The 25,065-nt window shown below is 37.3% G+C and overlaps 1 protein-coding gene across 1 annotated transcript; it reads left to right on the top strand.

The window, feature by feature from the left end:
- The first annotated feature begins 3,542 nt into the window (after positions 1 to 3,542).
- On the top strand, positions 3,543 to 24,059 carry LGALS3 (galectin 3). Its single transcript, XM_074213444.1, has 6 exons — positions 3,543 to 3,627; positions 11,221 to 11,242; positions 11,834 to 12,232; positions 16,703 to 16,791; positions 22,373 to 22,538; positions 23,749 to 24,059. The coding sequence occupies exons 2-6, from the start codon at positions 11,225 to 11,227 to the stop codon at positions 23,902 to 23,904; spliced, it is 828 nt and encodes a 275-aa protein (XP_074069545.1). The 5' UTR covers positions 3,543 to 3,627; positions 11,221 to 11,224; the 3' UTR covers positions 23,905 to 24,059.
- Positions 24,060 to 25,065: the final 1,006 nt, after the last annotated feature.

Genomic DNA, 25,065 nt, shown 5'->3' with positions numbered 1-25,065 from the left:
CAAACACACTTGTCAGTCTTTTGAGTAGCTAGCATTTATTTTGAGTAGAGAAAATAAATAACAGTCCTATATCTGATTTATGTTGTACATTGAATATCTCTATACCACCTCCTTTGAAGAAGCCATGAGACAAATGTAAGCTTTAAAACATTCTCTTGAAGGTTCTAGGGTGAGGCCAGAGAAAAGCCAGTTCAGTTTTGGAGATCTGATTCCCCAGTATTGAACCTAATCCTCACGCATAAGTCCTAGCTGTCAGGAACCGTTATAGAGGAGAGATAGGGTGACCAACATGAACCTGCTGGACCTGTGCATCCTATGGCCACAGGTTAGTCAGATAGCTGTCTGGTAAATGTGTGGCAGTTTAGTTTGAGAAAGGACCTCGGTGTCTGGTACCTTGTCCTTCTGGTGATCTTCAAAATCTTGGCATCCCTCACACCAGAAGTACTAGTACTGCCTGAACATATCCTACAACCTAATAAGCAAGGACACATGAAGAATTATATAAAAATTTGGTTACCCAGAGTTCATCAGATTTGTTCATCTATTTCACAATATCAGACTTGCCCAGATTCTGGAGGGTGGATGATACTTTCGTGGTTTCCTAGTCACCAGTGGAGTGAAACAAAGTTGTGTACTTACTCTCATGCATGATGTTTTCAGTTATGTTGTCAAATACCTTCAATGGGAATGAACAAGACATCAAAGTCAGCTACCACCTTGATGGTAAATTCTTCAGCTTGAAAAGACTACAAACCAAGAGGAAGTGTTAGTGCGTGACTTTTGAAGATAATTATATACTTAATGCAACCTCTGAAACTGAGATGCAACCAAGTATGGATCAGTTCTCTAATTTTGGTCCAACCATGAACACCAAGAAAACCCGTGCTCCATTAGTTAACATCATACTATATGTGAAACTATTGGTTACAGCAAATAGAGAAGTTTTGAATGCTGTGAATAAGTTCACTTACATGTACATATTAATAATGAGATTGACCCATAAATTGTGAGAGTTAACTCAAGTTATTTGGGAGGCTCTGAAGGAAAGTGTGGGAGAGAAGAGGTACTAGACTGATTACCAAACTAAAAGAATACAGAGCCATTGTGCTGACCTCATTGTTGTATGCCTGTGAAACCTGGACAGCCTACCATGCCATGCCAGGAAACTGAATTGATTCCATTTGAATTGTCTTGGGAAGATTTTGAAGATCACGGGAAGGATAAGATACCAGACACTGAGGTCCTTTCTCAAACTAAACTGCCACGCATTCCAACTCTACTGCAGGGAGTGCAACTCCCTAGCTACATTGTTTGAATGTCAAATGCATGCTTGCCAAAAAAAGACTATTTTATGGAGAATTCACACAGGGCAAGCACTCACAAAGTGGTCAGAAAAAAAACACTACAAAGACACTCAAAATTTTTCTTGAGAGTTTTGGAATGGATTGCATGACATGGGAGACAGGCACAGAATTGCCCAATATGGCATGTCCTCATCAGAGAAGGTGCAAAGCAGAATTGAAGAAGCTCAAAAGAAACTTGAAATGTACAGATTTAGAGAACCCATTCCAAATGTTCACATGGATTATTTGTGCCCAGCCTGTGGTAGAGCATTCAGAGCTCATATTGGTCTGATCAACTACAATGGGACACACTGTAATGTGATTCTAATATAATGATGTCATTTGGGCCCTCTTCATGAAAGACAACGACCAAGTGACCAACTGGACCTTATTATTACAATTAGATAATTAAATTCAAAACCAGAAGAGATCTCAGATAACATCTAAGGTTAACCCCTTCATTAAAAAACAAAAACAAAAACATTAAACTGAATGCCAGATAAAAAGAAAACTTCCCATTTATAAAATGGTAAGAAAAGATTACACATGAAACTGTAGATCTTTATTACAATAACCGTCTTTACTTCTTAATAAATTCAACAGAAATTCAATAACTAGCAAAAGCTATCATCCTTGTCTGTTTTTCTGGCCCTTCTATTCTCTAACTGCATAATTAAAAAAAATGCTTCAATGCCCCCTTTTTTCCAAATCTCTCTCTTTTTTAGGGTGTGTATGTGTCTGTGACTATTCTGCTTGTGCACTTGCAAGGATAGGTGTGAACATGGTGGACACGGAGAAAATCTCTCAACAGTCTTCCTCTCTCTGATTTCATTTATTCAAAATTATACATTTTCTCTTTTGGGATCTTCTTTATCCCCTCTTTGGTATGGTCCTTGATTGGTCTTCTCCTATTCAAAGTTGGGAAGTTTATCTTCTTCCCTCTCTTGTAATTTGTTTACAATATGTTCTTTTATGTTTAAGTCAAGTATCCACTTGGAGCTTATCTTTGTACTTGTTGAATTTCTGCCAAGACTGCCTTTTAGTTTTCTCAGCAGACTTTATTGAGGAGTGAGTCTTTGCTCTAGTAATGTGAGGGCCTCGACCTCCTTATTTTCCTAAGGAACAAACTCTGTCCTTAGTCTCTGGCAGTCTGGTAAATTAGTGTGTCTTCAATGCTCAATCCCAATTTTTATAAATAATAATAGCCCACAGGGGCAGCTGGGTTAGCACAGTGGATGGAGGGGCTCTGGAGTCAGGAGGACGTGAGTTCAAATGTGACCTCAGACACATAAAAATTACCTGGCTCTGTGACCCTGGGCAAGTCACTTAATCCTATTGCCTTAAATTTTATAAAATAATAATAATAGACTCGCGCCTACATCCTGCTCGGTCCCAAGGAAATGCACTCAGGTGTTATTACAAGTATTTCATAGAGTGTCTCTTCTCTGGAGTCCCCAAAGTGACTTGTTTAGCTCTTTCTCGCTTTCTAAACATATTCAGCCCTCTGGGCGATGACCGGCATCTCCTCTGGGCATCGCTGCCCAAGCAGTTGTGAAGCCATATGCAGGAAGGAAGGAAAGTGGGACACCGCACCACTGAGCCCCTCAGTTAAACAAGTATCTTCAAGAAGCTCTGGAGGTGAATGTGAAGAAATGCGGCTCGCGGACGGCTTGGGGGGCGATCAGGCGCGACTCAAGAGCGGCCCCCCAAGCCGTCCGCGAGCCGCATTTCTTCACATTCACTAGTCTGGGGGGGCCCTGGCCCGGGAACACGCTGCCTTGCCCCGTGGCAGCTCCCGCGGGCGGAGGCGGCCCCCGCCGGGCCCTCCCCAGGCGCCCCGCCCCGTGCCCGGGGTGGCGGGGCTGGGCGTCGCCCCGTGCCCGGGGGTGGCGGGGCTGGGCGCCCCCCCCCCTGCCCGGGGTGGCGAGGCTGGGCGTCCCCCCCCCCGTGCCCGGGGTGGCGGGGCTGGGCGTCGCCCCGTGCCCGGGGGTGGCGGGGCTGGGCGCCCCCCCCCTGCCCGGGGTGGCGAGGCTGGGCGCCCCCCTGCCCGGGATGGCGAGGCTGGGCGCCCCCCTGCCCGGGGTGGCGAGGCTGGGCGCCCCCCCTGCCCGGGGTGGCGGGGCTGGGCGTCGCCCCGTGCCCGGGGTGGCGGGGCTGGGCGCCCCCCTGCCCGGGGTGGCAGGGCGGGGCGGGGCGGGGCGGGGCGCGGCGCCGGGGCTACTTGAGCTGCGCGGGCTGGCGCCCCACTTCTCCCCAGAGACGGCCGCGGGCGCTGGAGGACCAGGTAGGCCCGGGGGCACGGGGACGGGGCTGCCCAGGCGCTTCCCTAGGCGGGGGCGCTCTCTGAGACCTTGCCGGGGTGGGTGGGGGCAGCCCCTGCTTCCACTGAAGCTCCCACAAGCGGGGCTTTTGGCGGGCGCTGGGCCGGGGCCCCGCCTGGGGCCGGCGCTTCGGGCCCCGCCAGCCCGCGCGCCCCCACCTCGCCGTGGAGCCTCCCCAGGCCTTTAACGTGCCGAGCTGGCGCCGAGGGTGGTCGCGCCGGGCCCCGCACGCCCGCGGGCGTCAGGGTGGCGATGCCCGGCAGCGGGGCGCCTTTCGACCTGCCGAGTAGCGCCAGCCCGCAGAGCCGCTGCTGAAGCGGGGCCAGAGGCTTTCCACGCCCTCGGATCCACCGGGCTGGCACAGGTGCCGCGGTGGCACATCACGGAGCTGGCGGCTGCCGTCCCGGCTCAGCCGGCGGACGGTGGCGGCTCCCGGTGCTCACCATGTCTAAATCTAAGTTCCCTGGGGCAGGCACACCAGGAAGAGGATCTTAAAAAAACAGGCACAAAACAGCCACCGTGCTGGGTCTCCTTGAACATAATTTTAAGATTTACCCTTTGAAAGGCAACCGACCCACCAGGCGTGGAATGGATGCCTTTTTTAGTCTTTGACTAGCAGGAGTCTGGTGATTTTAAAAGAGGTACAAACGTTTATTCAGTTATCAGTTCCTCAGATGAATTTGTAAAGCATCTGTGACTTTTGTTTTCAGCATAGGGAAGATCTCCTTCTACTCACCAAGCTATGGACTCAATACAAAGTGTCTGAGGTTTTATGTCATGGTTAAATAAGACCATGCCGTTTATCAAGTAAATGTTAGAGGTAGAATTTGATCCCAAGTCTTCCTAATTCCAAGTTCAGCCTTCTTTCCATTACACATTGTTGCTTCTTTCTTAAGTGATAGAATTTGAAACCAATTCCCATGATGGGAAATGAAGGTTAAATGCCAAGACTGAGGAGGGGAGCAATAAATTTCAGAAGAGAAAAAACTAGGAAAGAGGAGAGAGTTGTGGATCTTGAGGCAGAGGATCTGGGGCTTAAATACCAACTGCGAAAATGGCTATCTATGAGATAGTAGGTGATCTCAGTTTCCTCCTCTGTAAAAGAAAGATATTGAGGTGAAAAGACCCCTAACATCTATTATTGTTCTAAATTTAGATCTGCTAGAGTCTCCTAAATACCAATCTGGCAGTTTCCAGTCAGAAACCTAAATATGAAACCATAAAGTTTTACTTCCCAATGCTATAAGGATACTCAACTGTATTCATTTTCATTCTCCATTTTCCTTTCAATATCCCTAGACAACAACAGCATGAAAAAGCACTCCCTTTGAAAAGAAATTCAAAGTGTTTGATTTCCTATTCAAGATACTATAGAATAATTATAAAAAATGATTTCCCAGTATTAAGTTCCAAGGAAATAGAGCATCTTAACATCAGTAATATAACTTCTAGCATTCCAAAGATAAGGAAGGAGAGAGAGAGAGAGACAGAGACAGGGACAGAGACAGAGACAGAGAGACAGAGAGAGACCTGATGGAGAATCCATAGGTTCTGGTGTGATATTGATAGTGAGAGGCAAATCACACCCAGAAAAAAATGCCATTACTTAAGGATATATGTTTAACACAGTATATATGTAAAACCTATATTAAATTGCTTTCTAAGGGGGGGGGGGAGGGAAGGAGGGAGAAAGGAAAATGTGAGACTCAAAATCTTATCCAAAATGATGGTTTGCATGTTGTTGGGAAAATAAATATTTTTTTTAAAAATTCTGACTGATTCTCTATAAGTTTAGAAATAAGCCTTTCAAAAATAGGAAATATCTTACCTGCTTTTCTTCTCAAATTGCAGAATTTTAAACTACAGGTTTATCTTCTCATGGAATTTTTTAACATTTTCCATAATGGGATGAATGACCTTAGTTTCAGAAATTAACTTTAAAGACTTAAAAGTGTCAATTAGTTGCTATGCCTAAAAGTTCTTTTGATCAAGAACTGTTTTCCTTTATCTTGTCCTCTTATCATTTCTTCTTTTCTTTTTTTTTTTTTTGCAAAAGGAATTAGATATTTCCATCTGACATGTTTGAAATCAACTGTTATTTTGCTGTGTTGAATTTTTTTTCAAAATAAAATTCAGATTTTTTTTTTTTTACTTGCAGTCAACCAGGAATAATACATAGGCAACTTTTTTAACCCAAAGAAATAATTGAAAAACTCTTTAGGGATAAATGGATGCAACCACTGTTCACAGATCTTCAATATCTTTAAATGTGTTAATGATGATAGCAGCACCATGGTCAAGAGTTTGGAAGTTACTGGCTGTTAGTAAAAAAAAAAAAGCCTGCTATAGGAGAAGTAGCTATGGAAATGGAGAATAAGTCTTTGGGGAAATTTTCATAGATCTTTTCCAAAAATGTTTGACATATGCCTAATCCCAAAAATAAAATTTAAAACATTTTTAATGAAACTAATGGTTTATCTTCTGTATCCCTTCAACATGAAGCTTTGACATGAGATGAAGGGAAACTTTAATAGCTAATAATAGCAGGCATTTATATAGTGCTTTACATATGTAATCTTATTTGATCCTCCCCAAAACCCTGAGAGGTGGGTTCCATTGTTTTTTACATTCTTTTTTTTTTTTTTTAATATTTTAAATGTTTTATTTGGTACTTTATTTTTCCCCCAGTTACTTGCAAACTAAATTTTTAACCTTCATTTTTAACACTTTGAATTCCAAATTCTCTCCCTTCCTCCCTCTCCAACCCTCTTCCTCCACTAAAAAGGCAAGCAGTTTGATATAGGTTATGCATGTATAGTCATGCAAAATATTTCCATAATATTAAATCATATTGTGAAAGAAAATATAGTAAAAAGAAACACAACAACCCTCGAGAAAAAAATTAGAAAGTTTTAAAAAAAGATGCTTCAATCTGTATATTCTTTCTCTGGGGATAGATAGCATTTTTCATTCTAAGTCTTTCAGTGTTGTGTAGGATCATTGTATAACCAGAAAATAGTTATGCCACTCAGTTGAACATCTTAGAATGTTGCTGTTATTTTGTATGCAATATTTGCTTCTTTCTAGGTTTTTTTGAGAGCATCCTGCTCATAATTTCTTTTAGCACAATACCATTCCATCATAGTCATATATCACTATTTGTTCAGCCATTCCCAAGTTAATGGCCAGCTCCTCAATTTCCAGTTCTTTGCTACCAGAAAAAGGTGCAATAAATATTTTTGTACATATAAGCCCTCTTTCTTTTGTTTTTTATCTTTTTTGGCATACAGGGTGGGTATTATTATTTTCTCCATATTCCAGATGATGAAACTGAGGCAAAAAGAAAGTTTAAGCAAATTTGAATCTAGGTCTTCCTAACTCCACTGCCAGCTTCAACACAGAACTTTACTGACAAAAATTCCCAAGATAAATGTAGATGGTTGTTCAAATGTAGATGAACTTGGGGAAACCTTAAAGGCAATCTCATCCTAAGGCCTCAAATTGAAATCAAGACATCCAGAGAGGGAAATGCAAATTAGCAAATAGCAGATCTGGGTTTTGAATTCCAGTTCTACGGTTCCAAATCTGGCCTTTCCTCCATATCATGGAGCATACCATAAAAGGAAAAGGTTTCATAACTAAGATTGCTCTTAAATATTAATAGAAAAGAAAGTAAAATGGAAGGGTATTCACTGATGCTTCATTAATCTAGGCTGAGCTAATGAATTTGATCAAACCACTTATCAAATAAGTTTATGAAATAAACACCTTGCAATATTAAATAGGGATTCTCAAAGCAATTTTTATTTCAAGCAATTTATTTTGTCCAGCATAATACTAATAAACAATACTAATAATATTTAGTAAATACACGATGATCAGTAATGAAAGCAGGGACACAAGTGAACCCATTTTCCATAAGTTCATTTTTTTGTTCAATCATTTCAGTTATATCTGATTCTTCATGACCCTATATGGGGTTTTCTTGGCAAAGATACAGGAGTGGTTTTGCCATTTCCTTCTCCAGCTCATGTTACAGAAGAGGAACTGAGACAAATAAGAGTTAAGTGACTTGCCTAGGATCTCAGAGCATTTAAGTTCTAGTAGCATAGAAGAAAATGGAGAGTGCTGCAGTACAATGAAAGCAGTGATACAAGCAAGTTTTTCATAAAAGGCAGAGTTTTAAAATATTGAAGAATTTATTGAAGAATTACACCCTCAGTCTCAGGAAAACTAACGTCCTGAAAGCAACAGCCTTTGTTTCATGTCTTATAAGAACATATCTGCTAAAAAATTTTTTAAAGGATTAAAAACTATATTTTCACAATACTATATTTAAGACTTTCAAAGCACATGAAAATCAGCAATAAATGCCCGAGTGTTTTTGTTCTGTTTTTCCACTCCTCTTCTCTTCCTAACTCCCCTCAAAACCCGGAATTACGTAAAGGGGCAGAGAAAGCTTATCAAGAGATTCACAAATTCTTTCAAAATTTTCAGCTTTTTATTGGCATCAGCATCCTTTTATAGAGATAGAAATAACTTCTTTGCTATTGGAAATCATCTGTTAGGGGAGTCTCTTGCTCCTGGTCCTTTTCTTTTTCTTTTTTCTTTTTTTTTAAATCTTAACTCCTGTTTTTTTAATTAGTTTCCAGCACTCAGAATTGTTACATAATCCTAATGCAATTTTGGATAAAATACAAATCAAATCCTGCTTACTTTTCACTTAGTAACATCTTTACACTTAATAGAGGAAGTCCCTAAAGCCCTATGAAACAGCATTTCTGGGAAAACAATCTGGTTTACTATTATTTATTTTAATAGATTTTTAAAAGGAAAGTTATATTTAAAAAGCTTTCACATTTATATCTATAGCCTGTAATATCCTATGTTCAGAGTATGTACCACAGATATTTGTGTTTGCACCATGATTCCCTACTAGATCATAAACTTTTAGGATCAGAGAGAGTTAAAGTTTTATCTAAATTTTTATCTCTTCTCATTTCTTACTTTATACTTTGAGGAACTCTCTGTTTCACCAAGTGCAATAAAGTAGAAAAATCTCTATTGTGTCCTAGAATTTCAAAGTTCTTGGGTGGAAGTAGTAGTAGTAGATTAAGGTCCCGGGTTTCTAAGAAAATAGCATTTAAGGGAAATTTTTGATATTCTGATAATATTTTAAAAAGAATAAGGAGGCTTCTTCAAGGGAAGATGTTGCAGAAATATTCTTGGGAACACAGATAATTGGATGAGATGCAAAGACTAGAATATAATATTAATTGCCGGACAGGCAAAGACTTGCATAGTACTACAGAGAGGTATTTATTATTAAAGAGGTAATTAACCTGGCAATTGAGTTTATTAAAAGGAAAGATTTCTGACTCTGACTAATCTTTGCTTTTCCTTATCTGAAAATTACACAGAATTATCATGTGATGTCCTAACGTTCTTCCCCGGGTAGTGTCTCTATAAACAGATATTACTTTGCTGATTTTATAGTTTGGTTCCCAAGTCCTAGACTTTGAAAAAAATACTTACAGGGAAAAATTTCTAAGATCAGAGGACCTCAGACTGTAAGGGATCTTAGGGACCATCCATCCAACCCTCTGATTTTATGCGGAAACTAAAACCCAGAAAAGATAAGGGATTTGCTTGAAGTCACACTTCTATAGTCAGGGTAGAAACTCAAATCTTCTTCCATCTAGAAAATTCTTTCCCTTGGATCTTTGTGGAATGAGGGGCCTTTTGTATTTTGTTTTAATTAGCTCTTTAAGCACAAATCATTCATTTGAAAAAAAGATATAGGTAGAATTACACTAGGCAAGTGGAAATATATTTGCTTTAGCTTAGTGTAAGGTTTCTAAAAAGGGTTATGAAGTTTTCCACCTTGATTTGAACCCAAAATAAGCTTAGAAAATTTCTCCTAAAAGAAATATAAAATTCAGAAGTCAACAAAACAACATAGTAAATCTTATGCATATGAGTTCCCTTAGTTAAAAATGTGACTTTAATTTTCATCGTGACTTTGTAAAATAACATTTTCTGAGTCAACATCTGAGTCATGTAGTTTACTAAGAAAACCCTCAGACCTCCAGCAAAAAGTTAGAAGAAAAATGTTTTTTAATTTTTAATTTATATATTTCATTTGATCATGTTGAAAAATTAAGTGATTATGGCTGAGTATGGATGATATAAAGGGAGTAAGAACTAAATTTAGACATATTTTCATTATTCAGGTTCTTGAGTTCTAATCTTAATAGTACCTAACTTTATTTTTATAATAGCTTGAGGTGTGTATCCATAAGAACTCAGCTAATAAGATAGTTCTATAATTAGCAGTATACATTTTCCTAATTCTCAATATTGACTTTGAACATTTTTTAATTTTATTTATGCATGAGGAATGGCCAACACCCAGATTAGTAACTCTATAATATGGCTGTAGGCAATGATTACAAAATTCATTTAGTCATGGAACACTTGGACTTAGAGCTCTAGTGTCAGTATTGTTTGGAGGGGATGTGGACATTTTGTGTCAAAGTAGGGGGGCACAGCTAAGTGGCAGGGGGGCTAGGTGGTACAGTGGATTGAGTGTCAGGTCTGGAGTCAGAAAAACATGAGATTACATATTATTATTTTCCATTATTACAAATAATTCAGAATTCTAAGTATTTTAATATAAAGTTTTAAATTGTAAGCATAAAAACTTTAAAAAGTCAATGGTAAGGTACATCAAAAATATGTATTAGTGGACTTCAATTTTATACTACGCAAATACTGTGTCATTCTGGGCAAGTTACGTAATATTGTTTGCCTCAGTTTCCTCATCTGTAAAATGAGCTGGAGAAGGAAATGGCAAACCACTCCATTATCTCTGCCAAGAAAATTCTAAATGGGGTCACAAAGAATTATACATGACTTAAATAACTGAACAACCACAACAGAATTATAATTTTAAATAGCATTACTTTGAATACATCTCACTACTTAATGTGATTCATTATTTAAACAGTTCAGTACCTTAGATGTTCTCTTTTTTTTCCTCCCCTTACCATCATTTTCTTCTGTGAACAATAGGAGTTTTGGTTCATCCCGCAGCCATGGTTATCAAAGTCATAGAAAGCAAAGAATGGAAAATAGAGTAATGAAATGTTAATGTATGAAGGAGAATAAAGGGAAAAATAGTAACTTTCTTTGTTTTAGGATATTCATAAGTTTAAGCATGTTGTTTAGTCATTTCAGTCATGTCTGACTCTCTATTACCTCATTTGGGATTTTGACATTTCTTCAAACAGTTCATTTTAAAATGAGGAAACTGAGGCAGACAGGGTAAGGTAAGGTCAAACAGTAAGTGTCTGAGGTCAAATTTGAATTCAGGATTTCCTGACTCCTGTCAATCCCCTGTACCACCTAGCTGCCCTAAGTTTAGGATAAACTATCCTAAATGGCAAAAGGAATAAAAACAGACAGGAAGTTTCTTAATGGTAAGATTCCTCTGCATGTAAATGTAATTTTAAGAGTAAATGTTGATGGAATTAATTTTCTGTTTTCATTTTTAGAAAAATGGCTGATGGATTTTCTGTAAGTCTTTTATTTCTATATTTTTATTCCTATTATATATTCTTCTAAAGGTGAGTCATCTATATAACTAGATTTTCCCTTTTTAATCACTCCGCTAATGATTCTGGGGGTCCTCTTCTCATTGCAACTACACTAAGAAGACTTGTTAGCTCTGGTTGATGTTTTTTTTTTTCTAACCACAGTTTTAAGGAACACAAATTATAAAGAGATCCAGGAGTCATTAATAGTGACCCAGATCAATGGAAAAGAATTAGAAAGAAGAGTTAGCACCCATTGGCTAAATGGAGTCATACTCTGGGTAGTATAAAATTGGTTTGAAGCCCTGCAACACAAATTTCTGATGCACTTTAATACTATGTATTAGAGTATCTAGAAGTAATTCAGAATCCAGAAAGCAAATAATTTAAATCTTCAGTGCAAACAAAAAACTTTATTAGAGCAGCTAACCAATAAGGAACAAAATTCACAGGTATTTATTTTTCGTCCTTGCTCTTATTATTTTCTAGATTAGAAATATTTCCAGTTCCCTGTTTTGCTTTCCTGGATTTTATTTTTAAAAATTTATGTAAACCGTTTTCTTCTTTTTTCCAGCTCAATGATGCCTTATCTGGGTCTGGAAATCCAAACCCACAAGGTTGGCCGCAAGGTCCTTGGGGAAACCAACCCCCTGGTTCTGGGGCATATCCAGGAGCACCTGGAGCATACCCTGTTCCAGGAGCACCTGGGGCCTATCCGGGTTCAGGAGCACCTGGGGCCTATCCGGGTTCAGGAGCACCTGGAGCCTATCCAGGTTCAGGAGCACCTGGGGCCTACCCGAGTCCTGGAGCACCTGGGGCCTACCCGAGTCCTGGAGCACCTGCCTACCCTGGACCAGTAGCACCTGGAGCCTACCCAGTGGCTCCAGGACAGCCAAGTGCTCCTGGAGCTTATCCCCCTTCAGGACCCATGGTTATCCCCAGTGGACCAACACCTCCTGTCGCAGGCCCACTGGTGAGCTCAAATTGAATGATCCCATGTGTCTGACTTAATGTTAATTTGACAAAGACAAATTTGACAAACGCAAAGTTGTAATGCAAAACAAGCAGAACCATTATGTACTGATGCTTTTGTAGGGAACAAGCTTTGATCAGTAATACAGACCTGTAAGAAATACATATAGATATATACATATGAAATAAATTAATATATGTATGTATATATAAGTATGCGTGTGTGTGTGTGTTTCCTCTTGGAGGAAGTTCCCTCTATTAGTCAGCGGCTATGCCTAAAACATGAGTAAAAAGGAGCGCTAGGGAAGCTGCTTAGTAAATTGGAGGCTTCCCAGTGAATGGTTAAAAGCATGAACATTGAAGGCTTTAGGTTTTACCTAAACCTAAAGATATTAGAGGGAACTTCCTCCATGAGGAAACTCCCTTTACCAATATAGATCAGCATCTTCTCTGCAACTTAACAGTCTTACAATTATCTAATGCTTAGTAAGTTAAGTGACTTGTCCAGGATCACATAGTTGGTATGCATCAAGAAGCAGGACTTTGAACCCAGGTCTTCTGGTTTTGAGGCCAGCTCTTAATTCTCTACAACACACTGTCTCTCTTGTTTTTATTCTCTTTAAAAAAGGTATATGGACTGACATCTGACTTACTCTCTAGTCAAATTATAATATGATATTCTACTTCCTCTTCTAGTTTTAGCAGTCAAATTGTCTGTGATAAAAGGTCTACTTTTGGAATAGTTGGAAGACCAGAATAGAATGATTATTGTAGGCTTAACTAACTTCACTACAGTCAATGAAGCCTTTTCCCCTAAAATATCATATAACCTTTTTTTTCACACTGTTCTAATATGTTAAGGGTATATATATATATATACATATTACATATAGAACAAAATGCACATAGTATTGTATCATAGTGATCTGTGTGAGAGAGTGCATATGAGAGATTATTTCCTCTCCTCAACAGATTTAAAGTCACATAAGGGTATGGACCCTATTTTATTTAAACTCTGTTTCTCCTAATACACAGTACTGTGCAAATGATGATTGAATATTTGTAGAATTACACTTTTCAAATCAAATTTTCTGGGACCAATAATAATTCCTGCCAATCCTATAGTAAAGGATGTTAGTTTTTACAAATTTTATAAGTGTTTTCTCAGGGATGGATGGGCTGGTATCTCTCTTGTACTCCCTTCATTTGTAAAATGGGGTTCAAAATACCTATTACCTTCCTCCCAAGATAATGGGGGTGGGGAAAGTACTTTGTAAAACTTCAAAGACTATATCAATGGGAGCTATTGTTATTGTGGCTTATAAAACTACTTTAATCTATACCCTCATATAGACAGTCAGTCAGCTGCCAAAACTGTCAACTCTTTCTCCACAAAATCTCTCATATTTATCTCCTTTTCCAGTCATAGAGCCATCATCACCTTTTCACCTATTTTGATAGTTTTTAACAATATGTACATATTTTAAATTCTGTTATAAAATCCTCTTATAATTAACTGTAAAAAAATCTTTGGGGCAATATAATTGCCCTAACATCCAAATGGTCCCCATCTCTGTGATTTTAGAGAATTTATTTTAGATGAACTATGAGTGTAATCACAATCATTTTGAACCCTCAGTTTGGAAAATTCCTAATGTTTAGGCTGTGCTATGTTTCATTACCTTAATTTAAAATTATTTCTATTTCTAGTTAACTCCTGGCCACTGCAGTTATGACAAAATTCAGATAACCAGAAACATAATAAAGTTGAGAACTATCATTGCTTTTTCCTTACATAAGTGGCCTTTTCTGGTTAAGTTCTGCATAACCTCACACCTTCTTTACTTCCAGACACTCATAATTTCTCTGTTTCTAAGAGAGATCCAACTTTTTATAGAAGCTCCCCAGGGAATGGTTAAATCTCTCACATCATGGCTTTGATTCAAAGAATCTTGCAGATCTTGTTCTTACTTAGTTTTTATTGATTTATTCTTCTATTTGATTAATGATCTTACCTAACAAAAGTAATTATTTTGAAGTTGAATATGTTAATTAATGGAGCCTCACCTTTATCATTAGACTTAAAAAAAAACCACCAAATAAAATAAGCATTTCATGTATATAGTAGAATATAAAAAGAAATTTTTTTTAAGGTTTTTCCAAGGCAATGGTGTTAAGTGGCTTGCTCAAGGCCACATGGCTAGGTAATTATTAAGTGTCTGAGACCGGATTTGAATTCAGGTACTCCTGACTCCAGGGCCGGTGTTTTATCCACTGCGCCACCTAGCCACCCCTAAAAAAGAAAATTTTTGATGGAATTACAATCCTTCTTCAGTACAGTTTTCTTTTTTTAAAGTATATAATAAATTCAATCTGTAACTTTTCAAACCTATCCTGATTGTATTTTCTTCTGCCTTCTTCTGTGTATTTTAAAAAAAATGTCTCAATGACCTCTTTTTCTTTTTTCATTTTCTACTCTCTTTTCTTGGCTACTTTATCAACAGACTTCTCTCTACTTCCCAACTCTCTTTCTCCAATTAAAAGAAAAAGAAATAACTTGTGTAACCAATATACAGTCAAGGAAAAAAATTCCCTCATTAGCCATGTCTGAACATGTATGTCTCATTTTGTACTTTGAGTCCCATCACCTCTTAGTTAGGAGATAGGGGTAGTATGACTCATCATCAGTTCTTTTGAATTACGATTGATCATGCAATAACCTTCTAATTAAATTTTCTATCTCAAGCCTCTCCCTATTCTCCAAATAGATGCCAAAATGATTAAACCTGACCACCTCCTAAACAATAAATCTAATGGTGCCGTGTTATCTTGAGTATCAAATATGGAGTTCTTTGGCATATAAGGTTCTTCATGATCTGGTTTTTTTCTTATCTTTCCAGACTTTATACACCATTACTACTCTCTGTACTATGTAGTTCATGTACCTGCTTACTGTTTTTCATAATGTCATATCTCCCTCCTCTCTCCATCCTCCATGTCTGATATTCTCTTTTCTTACCTCTTTCTGTTAGAAATGGTTTCTTTCAAGATTTCTTTGAAATACCACCTTCTAAGGAAGTCTTTCCTGCTCCTCCAACTATTAGTGCCTTTCCCCCAAAAGTTACCTTTCCTCTACTCTGTATGTACCTCATATGTACTTAATTGTTCACATGTTGTCTTTCTCAATAGTATATAAGTTTCTTGAGGGCAGGAACTGTTTTTTTTTCTTTTTTCCTGTACTTAGCATAGCAACCTGTCACATAGTAACTGCCACATTAATAAAATGCCAGCTTGATTTGATGGACACCAAAAATTAGTGGCATTTTTTTTTGGTTTAGATTTGTGTGTTCATCAATATAAGGAGTTTCCAGCAAAAAGAAATTCTTTGCCAATGTAAGGTGGCAACTGTTCTTCAACTTTTAGTACTAAAGAATTGTCTATGGTTACTTACCCAGGATCACAAAGCAGGTATAATATGTGGAACATCTAAGTGCATAATAAGTGAGAAATGAATAAACAACTTTTTAAGATCTCATTTCTTCACTGAACATTTATTGAGCACATACTTTGTACAAGTTCTCACAGCTGGATGATGTGAGAACTATAAAGATAACAATCAAAACTTCAAGGAAAGAAGGAATATATCCCCAAATTTGACCTACAACCTTTTTAAGTGCTGTAGAGCAAATGTAAATAAAATACTGCAATTTAATTTGAGAACATGGTCTAATTTGTTTTTTCTCAAGAATTCAAAGATATCTCAACACAGACTGAAGTACAATTTTTTTCTTTTCTCTCACTTTATTTTTTGTGAGGTTGTGGGGGGAGGGGGTTTTACACTTACAACAATATAAACAGAATTAAGAACCAGATCTTTGAATCATTGTATTACAAAGTATTAAACTAAGATTTTAAATTCATAATGATAAATTCATTGCTCTCACTAAAAATGACAATATAATAAGTTTTTACTGGGAAGAAAGAGTTTTTTGTACCATTAATAAATGAAACATTTTCAAAAAAAAAAGAACCATTTCAAGAAGACCAAGTGTTGGAGAGGGAAGAGAAAGTGATGAACTAAGGATAGGTTGGGAGTAGTTTAGGGTACTAAGGAAGGGACTTTTTTTGCCTTTGGTACCAATCAAGGAAATCCAACCAACTTCACTCTCAAGTGAAGTCCATTAACTCTCAAATGAAGTCCATTATCTTTCAGGTCCCTAGTAGTTTTCTCATATAGAATTATTGTGGATTCCAGAGCCCAGATGTTAACTCTTCCTATCAGTGCCAAAAAAAAAAAAGAGGTAGAAAGGAGTTTAAATTGATCAGGTCCAAGAAATTTGATGAGAATCCTTTCACTGAATTAGTCATGCATATGCACTGTGATTAAATATCAGCAAAATCTTTTAAGCTAAAAATTCATGTGTTCCTTTTCTTATATATCTGTACAAAATTATATCTTTTTCATTCACAGACAGTGCCTTATGATCTTCCCTTACCAGGAGGAATTGTGCCTCGCATGCTGATAACCATTACAGGCACAACAAAACCCAATGCAAACAAGTAAGAAAAAATTCTTTAATATTAAGATTTTTTTATGTTAGCACCTGGAAAAGTTGAAAATTGAATTTTTACTTTTAGTAGAATTTTTTTAAAGAACTAAATGTGTGCTAATAATAAGAATTTTATATTTACTCTTCTCATTTTTTCCTCTTTTTATCCTCAACACAAAAACTGTTCTTCAAAACAGTAAAATATAACTTTAAAAGAGGCTTCACTCTTTAACATATTAAAGAGATAAAATAGCATAGTGGAAGGAGTATTGGTCCTATAGCCCAGAAGATTTGAGTCAAATTCTGTCTTTTTTGTAACTTACTAGATGTTTGACCCTGGCAAGTCACTTAATGCATATTTGTCTCAATTTCTCTTCTCTAAAATGGGAACACACTGGAGAAGGAAATGGCAAATCACTCCAGGATCTTTTCCAAGACTAAATTCCATGGACTTGATGAAGAGAAAAATATTGGGGTGGTCTGGTGTACGGTTTGAGAATGTGAATGAATTCACAGAAAGACCAGCTCTTGACCCAGAAATTTTAGGGACCAAAAAAGTTTATTCACATATTATTGTGGTTAAAGAAGTAAAGAAATTCAGTAGGAATATGTGCTAAGTTTCTTAAGAAAATCTTAGCAAAAGCTAAGAGAGAGAGAGAGAGAGAGAGAGAGAGAGAGAGAGAAAGTAAAGACATTTGTAAGAATATAAGCAGCAGCTAGGGAATTTAGCAAAATTAAGAAGAAAAGTAAGAGTGTTGCAGCTGGGCTGATCAGCAGCAGCCACCAGCAGAAAATAAGCAACACGAAGAGGGAGAATAGCCTAAAGAGGAGCAACTGATCTGATAACTGCAGCTCTATTTAGGATACATGCTTGGAAGGGGTAAGGGAAGAGTTAGGGTGATGCTTGGGAGGGATTAGTAAGTGGGTAACAGGGACAGCTAGGTGACACCAGCCCTAGAGTCAATCTGAATTCAAATCCAGCCTCAGATACTTAATAATTACCTAGTTGTGTGACTTTGGGCAAGTCACTTAACTCCATTGCCATGTGAAAACCAAAAAAAAAAAAAAGAAATGGGTATCACATAGACTGTGGATATCCTGAGGAGTCAGTTTAGTATCTTCAAGTTGTAAGGTAGACCAGGATGGGAATAGGAACATATTGGGTGGGCTTTAGTAATGGGATGGGAGGAGGTGTGTTTTAAGAAATTTGACAACTTTGAACTAGGAGATGGAAGTAGGTTGTAGCTTAAAGATTTAATATTTTTAGGCTAGGGCAGAGATCTATTGCTTTGTTGATAGGGGCTTATCTTGTGTCTAGGAGCAGGAGTTTACTAGAGTCCCGGCAGGGGCTGGCAAGGTGCTTCACTGAAGTTCATTAATCTCATCAGGACTGAATAACAACAGCAAAAGCTGTGTGGTAGTGGGAAATTCATTTAATCTTAAGTTTCTTTTTTTGTAAAAGGAAATAGAACCTCTCTTAAAGAATTGTTTTGTGGCTCATATTAGATGAAATATGTAAAGTACTTCATAAGTGTTGGTTGTTACTATGCCAAAGATTGACTTAAAAGCTTTGCTCAAAAAGGGTGGCTAGGTGATGCAGTGGATAGAGCACTGGCCCTGGAGTCAGCAGTACCTGGGTTCAAATCCGGTCTCAGACACTTAATAATTACCTAGCTGTGTGGCCTTGGGCAAGCCACTTAACTCCATTTGCCTTGCAAAAAAAAAAAACAAATCTAAAAAAAAAGCTTTGCTCAAGTCATTGCTCTTGCCCACTACACACTGATTTTAATGCAGAATTTATGCTATCATTATTTTTAGTTTTTTGATATTGTCTTTTTAGTTTTTTTTATAGATTTTCCATATTTTGGATGTAGTATATATATTGTAAAGATTGGAAAGATTTTATGAGACTTAGGATAAATAGACTTGTTCATGAAACCTTACATATTTTAAAGGATATGAATAAAAATTATTAAACATTAAGCAAAAGATTAATCTTACCCTCAAAAAATCTAAAGATGGTTCTATCTCTTCCATTTTTACTTTATTTCCTGGAGGTGTAATAAAACATTTATGGAGTTAGTCATATTTAACAGTTGGCTCTGCCCTTGTGTATTTATAGCAAAACTACCTTTGTTTTCTATTGCCTAGGTGTGTCCAACCTGGGCCTCTGGGACCATTTGTTGTTGTGCTCAGTTGATGGTATAGGTTGCATTGTATTCATGAATGGGTACTTAATTCTGTATGTGGCCCTTGGGGGGGGGGGGTTGTTCAGCAGTGCTACCCAGAAGAGCTAAAAGGTTGAACATTCATGTCCTAATAAACATTTTTAATGAGTAATACTGAAATGAGTCCCCTCTGTTGGGTAATTGAATATTGCTGAGTTTTGGACCTAGAAAATTAGCCAATTTTTTTTAATAACTCTAAATCACAGTTATATAATGCTTCGGGTTTTGCAAAGTTATTTCATTTGAACCTCCCAATCCCCCTGAAGAATGTGCTGTTGTCCATTTCTATTTTTCAGAAGAAAATGAAATTCTCAAAAGTTAAATGATTGGCCCAGGGTCACATAGAACCCAGATTTTCTTGTTTCCAAGTCCAGAACCATTTCCACTATGCAACACTACCTTTCTTGAATCATCAAAGATCCCACCCTGTAACTGCATCAGCACTTAAAGGAAAATTTTTTTAAAAATTTTATTTAAAATAAAACTGTCAAACAGTAGTCAGTAACTATATAAATTCCATTGCATGAAATTGGAGTTTTCATAGGCATAAAAGCAAAACTTCATTCAGTTCTTCCTCAGGTACCAAAGAATCTTCAAATGAAATTTCTTTGGATCTACTTCTGAAATTGATGAGGGGGACATTGGAGACCTCATTCTCCTTTGAGGATGATACCCAGGAGTCATCTCATTAGCTCCTATTTGCTCTCTGGCTATCTTCTCCTTCTCCCTGTTTTTCAGCTTCTTTTTATGTGTTGTCTTCCCCATTACATTTTAAGTTCTTTAAGAGCAGGGACCATCTTTTGCCTTCTTTATGTCAACAGTATTTAGCCCAGAGCCTGGCCCAAAATAAGGTTTAATAAAAGTTTATCAACTGACTATCTTAAAAAAAATCAATAAAATTGGCATTTAAAAATGCTTGCTTAAGGTGTTTAATGCATTTAAAAGTGTCTACTGACTATAGGAGCTTACATTCTACTGGAAGGATACTACAGATAGATAAGTCTTATTAAAGATTGTACTAAACATTGTAATTTAAGGGAAGAGCACAATGACTTGGGGATAAGGAAAGACTTGAGTAGAAGGTAATACTGACTGGTCCTTGAAGGAAGCTAAGGATCTCCTCCAAAAGCAGAAATGGGAGATTATTGCAGACAAATGGAACTGCCTGTGCAAGTTGGAATGTTGTGTAAGGGGAACAGCAAATAGATGAGTTTGGTTGGGACATGATCTGCATAAGTCAGAACAGCATGAATCTGGAAAGGTCCACTGAAATCTAATTGTGAATGACTTTCAATGAGAAACAATGGTTTTTGTATTTTAGTCTAAAGGAAAAGCTAGCCTTTGAGCCTGGGATTTTATTCTAGGTTTGTAAGACCAATTACATTAGTTGGGGGATGATCACATTATCTCTCCTGCTCAATAGTCACTGTTTTCTAAATGAATAATTATGTGGTTAAAAAGTACTCTTATCTACAAAAGTTGGAAGCACAATCAACATACATTCTTTCAAGTTATTAGTGAGATTTATTGTAGGCTATGAGTTACTGAAGTTAAGGATTATGAAAGCACCAGATATTGGATGGGTAGCAAGTGTCTAGAGAAAGGTTAACATTTATACAGGCTTACTATGGGCCATGTACTGTGCTAAGTGCTTTTTAATTATTATCTTATTTTATCTTCACAACAATTCTATGAAGTGGATGTTATAATCCCCATTTTACAGATGAGGAAACTGAAGCAAACAGTGGTTAAGTAAATTGATCCAAAGTCACACAGCTAGTAAGAGGCAGATTTGAACTCATGTTTTCCTGATTCTAGCCTCAAGCACAATCTGTGAACCAACATGGCAATACCCACAGAGGACAGTCTTACATCTCAGTTTTTAAAGACTTTTTAATTATGTGCCAGCTCTCTTCATCCTAATTGTAGTTGTGTAATTGTGTCTGATTCTTCATAACCATTTCCGGCATTTTCTTGGCAAAAAATACTTGGCAAAAACAAAAAAAAATGCTATTTCCTTTTCCAACTCATTTTACAATTAAGGAAAGTGAAGCAAACAATATTAAGTGACTTGCCCAGGATCATATAGATAGTAAGTGTCAGATCAGATTTGAATTCGGGAAGATGAGTCTTCCAGTCTTCAGGGTTTGATGCTTAACCACAGTGTCATCCTAGTTGCACTTCCATGTGAATAAAAGTACCTCAATTCTTTCTATCAGAGAATGGAGGAAAAAATAAGGAACGATACTAGGTGGAGTTTGAGATTTATAATTGTGGAAAATAGAGATCACAATGTTTGTAAATAAAATTTTCTCAAGTAAATTGAAACTGATGCCCTCAACTAAAATGATGTACTTTGTTTATAAACTTTGAAGAGTTGATATCTGGAGGGCTAGATGGCGCAGTGGATAGAGTACCGGCCCTGGAGTTACCTAGCTGTGTGGCCTTTGGCAAGCTACTTAACCCCATTTGCCTTGCAAAAAAAAAAAACCTTAAAAAAAGAGTTGATATCATTTGATAGTTCAATTCAACAAATATTTATTCAGTTTCATAGGTACTATACTCTGTCCTCAAGGAGCTTTTATATTCCATTGGGGAAAATATTATATACACAGAAAATTAAATACAAAATCATATAAACTACCTTTTTTTTTGGTGGGGGAGAAACAATCTGGATTAAGTGACTTGCCCAGAGACACACAATTATTATGTGTCAAGTGTCTGAGATTGAATTTGAACTCAGGTCCTCCTGAAAGGGTCAGTGTGCCTCCTAGTTGCCCCTGAAATTATTTACCAGAGAGGAAGATCTGAGGATGGGGAATAAGAAAACTCGGAATAGATTTTATTAGAAGAGAACACTTGAGTTTAGTTTTGAAGAAAGCAAGGGCAAGAATAGGGGGGGAAACTGTAAAACTGAAAATAAAATCTTTCTTTAAAAAAAAAGAAGAAAGCAAGGGATTAAGTCTAGAAAGGTAGACTAGAATCAGATTAGAAAGGATTTAAAAGCTTCTTAAAAGCCATACACAATAATTATCAACTTAACTTAAAAGCGATAGGAAAACTAAGGAGCTTCTTGAGCAGGTGAGTGGCATGGTCAGACCTGTGCTTAGGTCTGTCAATTTGACAATTGATGGGAGAGGGGACTGACTTTGGCAAGGAAATAAATTAGGATGCTATTACACTAGTCCATTTGAGAGGTGAGGAAGCTTTGAAGGAAACTGTAGCCATGTGGGTGGACAAAAGGGAATGTTTTTTAGGTAAATTGTGTAAGTGGAATCAATAAGACTTGGTAATTGATTAAGTGTGAGGGATAAGGGCATGATAAAAGACAAAGATGACTCAATCACTTTTTTTCCTTAACAGAATTACCTTAGATTTCAAAAAAGGGAATGACGTGGCCTTCCACTTCAATCCTCGCTTCAATGAGGATAACAGAAAAGTAATTGTCTGCAATTCAAAATTCGACAATAACTGGGGAAAGGAAGAAAGACATGCTATGTTCCCATTTGAAGCTGGTAAACCATTCAAAGTAAGTCAGCATGAAGAATCTTTTATTTGAAATGCAAAGTAGCTTAAACTTGAATGCTCTAAAAAGGTTGCCATCAGTTTGCTGTCAAGTTCTTACCTCAGGATTCTCCAAACAGTAGGTTTTTATATGCTCATAGATCTCCAGGTCTGTTGCCATCTACCTTCTTCCTTTTTTTGAGGTTTGTAGGAATTTTCAATGAAGAGGCAAAATATAGAAAACATTAAAAATGTCTCCCCTCTCTTGTCACAATGACATTGTCATCTCTTATCTTTCCCACTATGTCAGTCATAAGACTAGAGAGAAATTAGAAGTGGTTCCTTCCTAAAAGGTTAGTTGGGGACTGTTGTCATTGTCTACATTTAATTATCTCCTGTTATTCTTATGTTTTGCTCAGTCTGGTTCCTTCTTTAACCTATAGCATTATAACAATAGGGGTGCCTGCATCCTAGTTCTCTGGTTCTATTTCAGGATAGAGTGATCCAGGAGGAAACTAGGTAGTGCAGTGGATAGAGCACCGGTCCTGGAGTTAGGAGGCCCTGAGTTCAAATTTGACCTCAGATAGTTGATAATTGCCTAGCTGTGTGACCTTGGGCAAGTCACTTAACCCCATTGCTTTAAATAAATAAAATTTTTTTTAAAAAAGGATAGAGTGATCCAGACCAATGGTGCAAAAACAATTTTGTGACATGTTTTTGGTATACAAAAATGGATTTGATTTATTTTATTGAAATTTTATTAAAATAAATCTCCTTAAGAATGAAGTGAAACATAGCTAATCACATTACCTTAGTCACCTTGGTGAAAATCTTGTTTTGCATGGAGTAAAAGAAGACATTTCATACCCTAATTTTCAAATCTTTCTTTAAAGTTCTGTTAGTGGGGACGGCTAGGTGGCATAGTGGATAAAGCGCCAGCCTTGGAGTCAGGAGTACCTGGGTTCAAATCCAGTCTCAGACATTTAATAATTACCTAGCTGTGTGGCCTTGGGCAAGTCACTTAACCCCATTTGCCTTGCAAAAACAAAGTTCTGTTAGTGGGTTCCATAAAAAAGAAGCATGAAGGAAGTCTTTATGATATAAGACCATGAACCAGTATGGTCAGCATGGGAATGGCCATTGATCCTATTATTGATCTGGACCTTTGAACTTATGTTAACCAGGTGCTGAAACAGATGGGAGTATATAACCAAGTTGTTTACATTTCATTTCAGATTCAAGTTCTCATTGAGATTGATCACTTCAAGGTTGCTGTCAATGATGTTCACCTGTTGCAGTATAATCATAGAATGAAAAATTTCAATGAAATCACTAAGCTTGGCATTTCTGGTGATATCACCCTTAACAGTACCTCACATACCATGATATAAATTTAAAGGATTGGAAGCATTTTTAAAGGAATTTTCCTGTAAAACAAATACTTAAGTGCTTTCTGCTTGTTATGGGGAATATCTTAATGGTACTCATACTCCATTTATTTTCTTTGTCATAGTCACACAAAATTTAATAAATGTTCTTTCACTAAGTACAACTTGTATATGTATGTGTTCTTTTTCTTCTAATATGGTCATTTACAATTTATTCCCTGTATAAAATACTGAAGACTCATGGGGACACAACATCTAGTAATCTTAATACCAAAGCTCTTTTAAAAAACTCAACTATATCTGACTTCAAATTCCACCCATTCTGTCTTCACCAACCTGCCCCAATTCTTATAATTATATTTACAGAAAAAGCCATTTTAGATTTCTGGTGAGAATAAATGAATAAGTAGAAAGACATTTATTAAATGTCTTCTATATACCAGGATATGTGAGATAGTCCATGTCCTTTAGAAGCTTATATTCCAATAAGGTGAAATTAGACATGTACAAACACAGTTGTTTTCTGTCTGTCTGTCTGTCTGTCTGTCTGTTTGTGTGTGTGTGTGTGTGTGTGTGTGTGTGTGTGTGTAAGTAAATACTGGTCAGGAAAGGAAGTTTTGTTTTGGGTAGTCACAGAAATGCCAAGTAGAACTCTAGTCAGTTGTCAGAACCAATAGTATTACTATTGATTACTGTTCCTATAGTAAAAGGTGGCAAGAAGTAGTAGTGTTGATGATGGTATGTGGCATATGTGAGTCAGGAGAGCAAATAGCAAGATGAGCAGAGTAGACAGACACTGACTCTATGCACTCACTCATCAATAAGTCCTAGATATTCAAAGTAGATACAGGATTTTGAATGCTAGTAAGGAAGATTTGGGTTAAGTTCTGTTCTTATATATTACTGTCTCTGTGACCATGGTTAGTTCACTTAAACTCTCAGTGCCCCAATTTTCTTAGACTAATAGCTGATCTTCATCAATGAATGAAATTTTCATCCTAAGAGATCTACAAATAAGGGGAATCACAGGTCTGGATTTAAAAAGGAAAAAAAGGGATTGAATAATTTATCAGAAAAGCCCAGATTTTTCTCTCATTTCCAGAGATTCAGCAAGAAACAGAAGACCTCCACAATGAACTGCTCTTTCATCTCCAGTAGACCACT

This window comes from Macrotis lagotis, chromosome 1, assembly GCF_037893015.1.
Source record: "Macrotis lagotis isolate mMagLag1 chromosome 1, bilby.v1.9.chrom.fasta, whole genome shotgun sequence".
Taxonomy (NCBI): Eukaryota; Metazoa; Chordata; class Mammalia; order Peramelemorphia; family Peramelidae; genus Macrotis; species Macrotis lagotis.
Note: the sequence above shows the minus strand (reverse complement) of the source record. Positions and strands in the feature narration are given on the sequence as shown.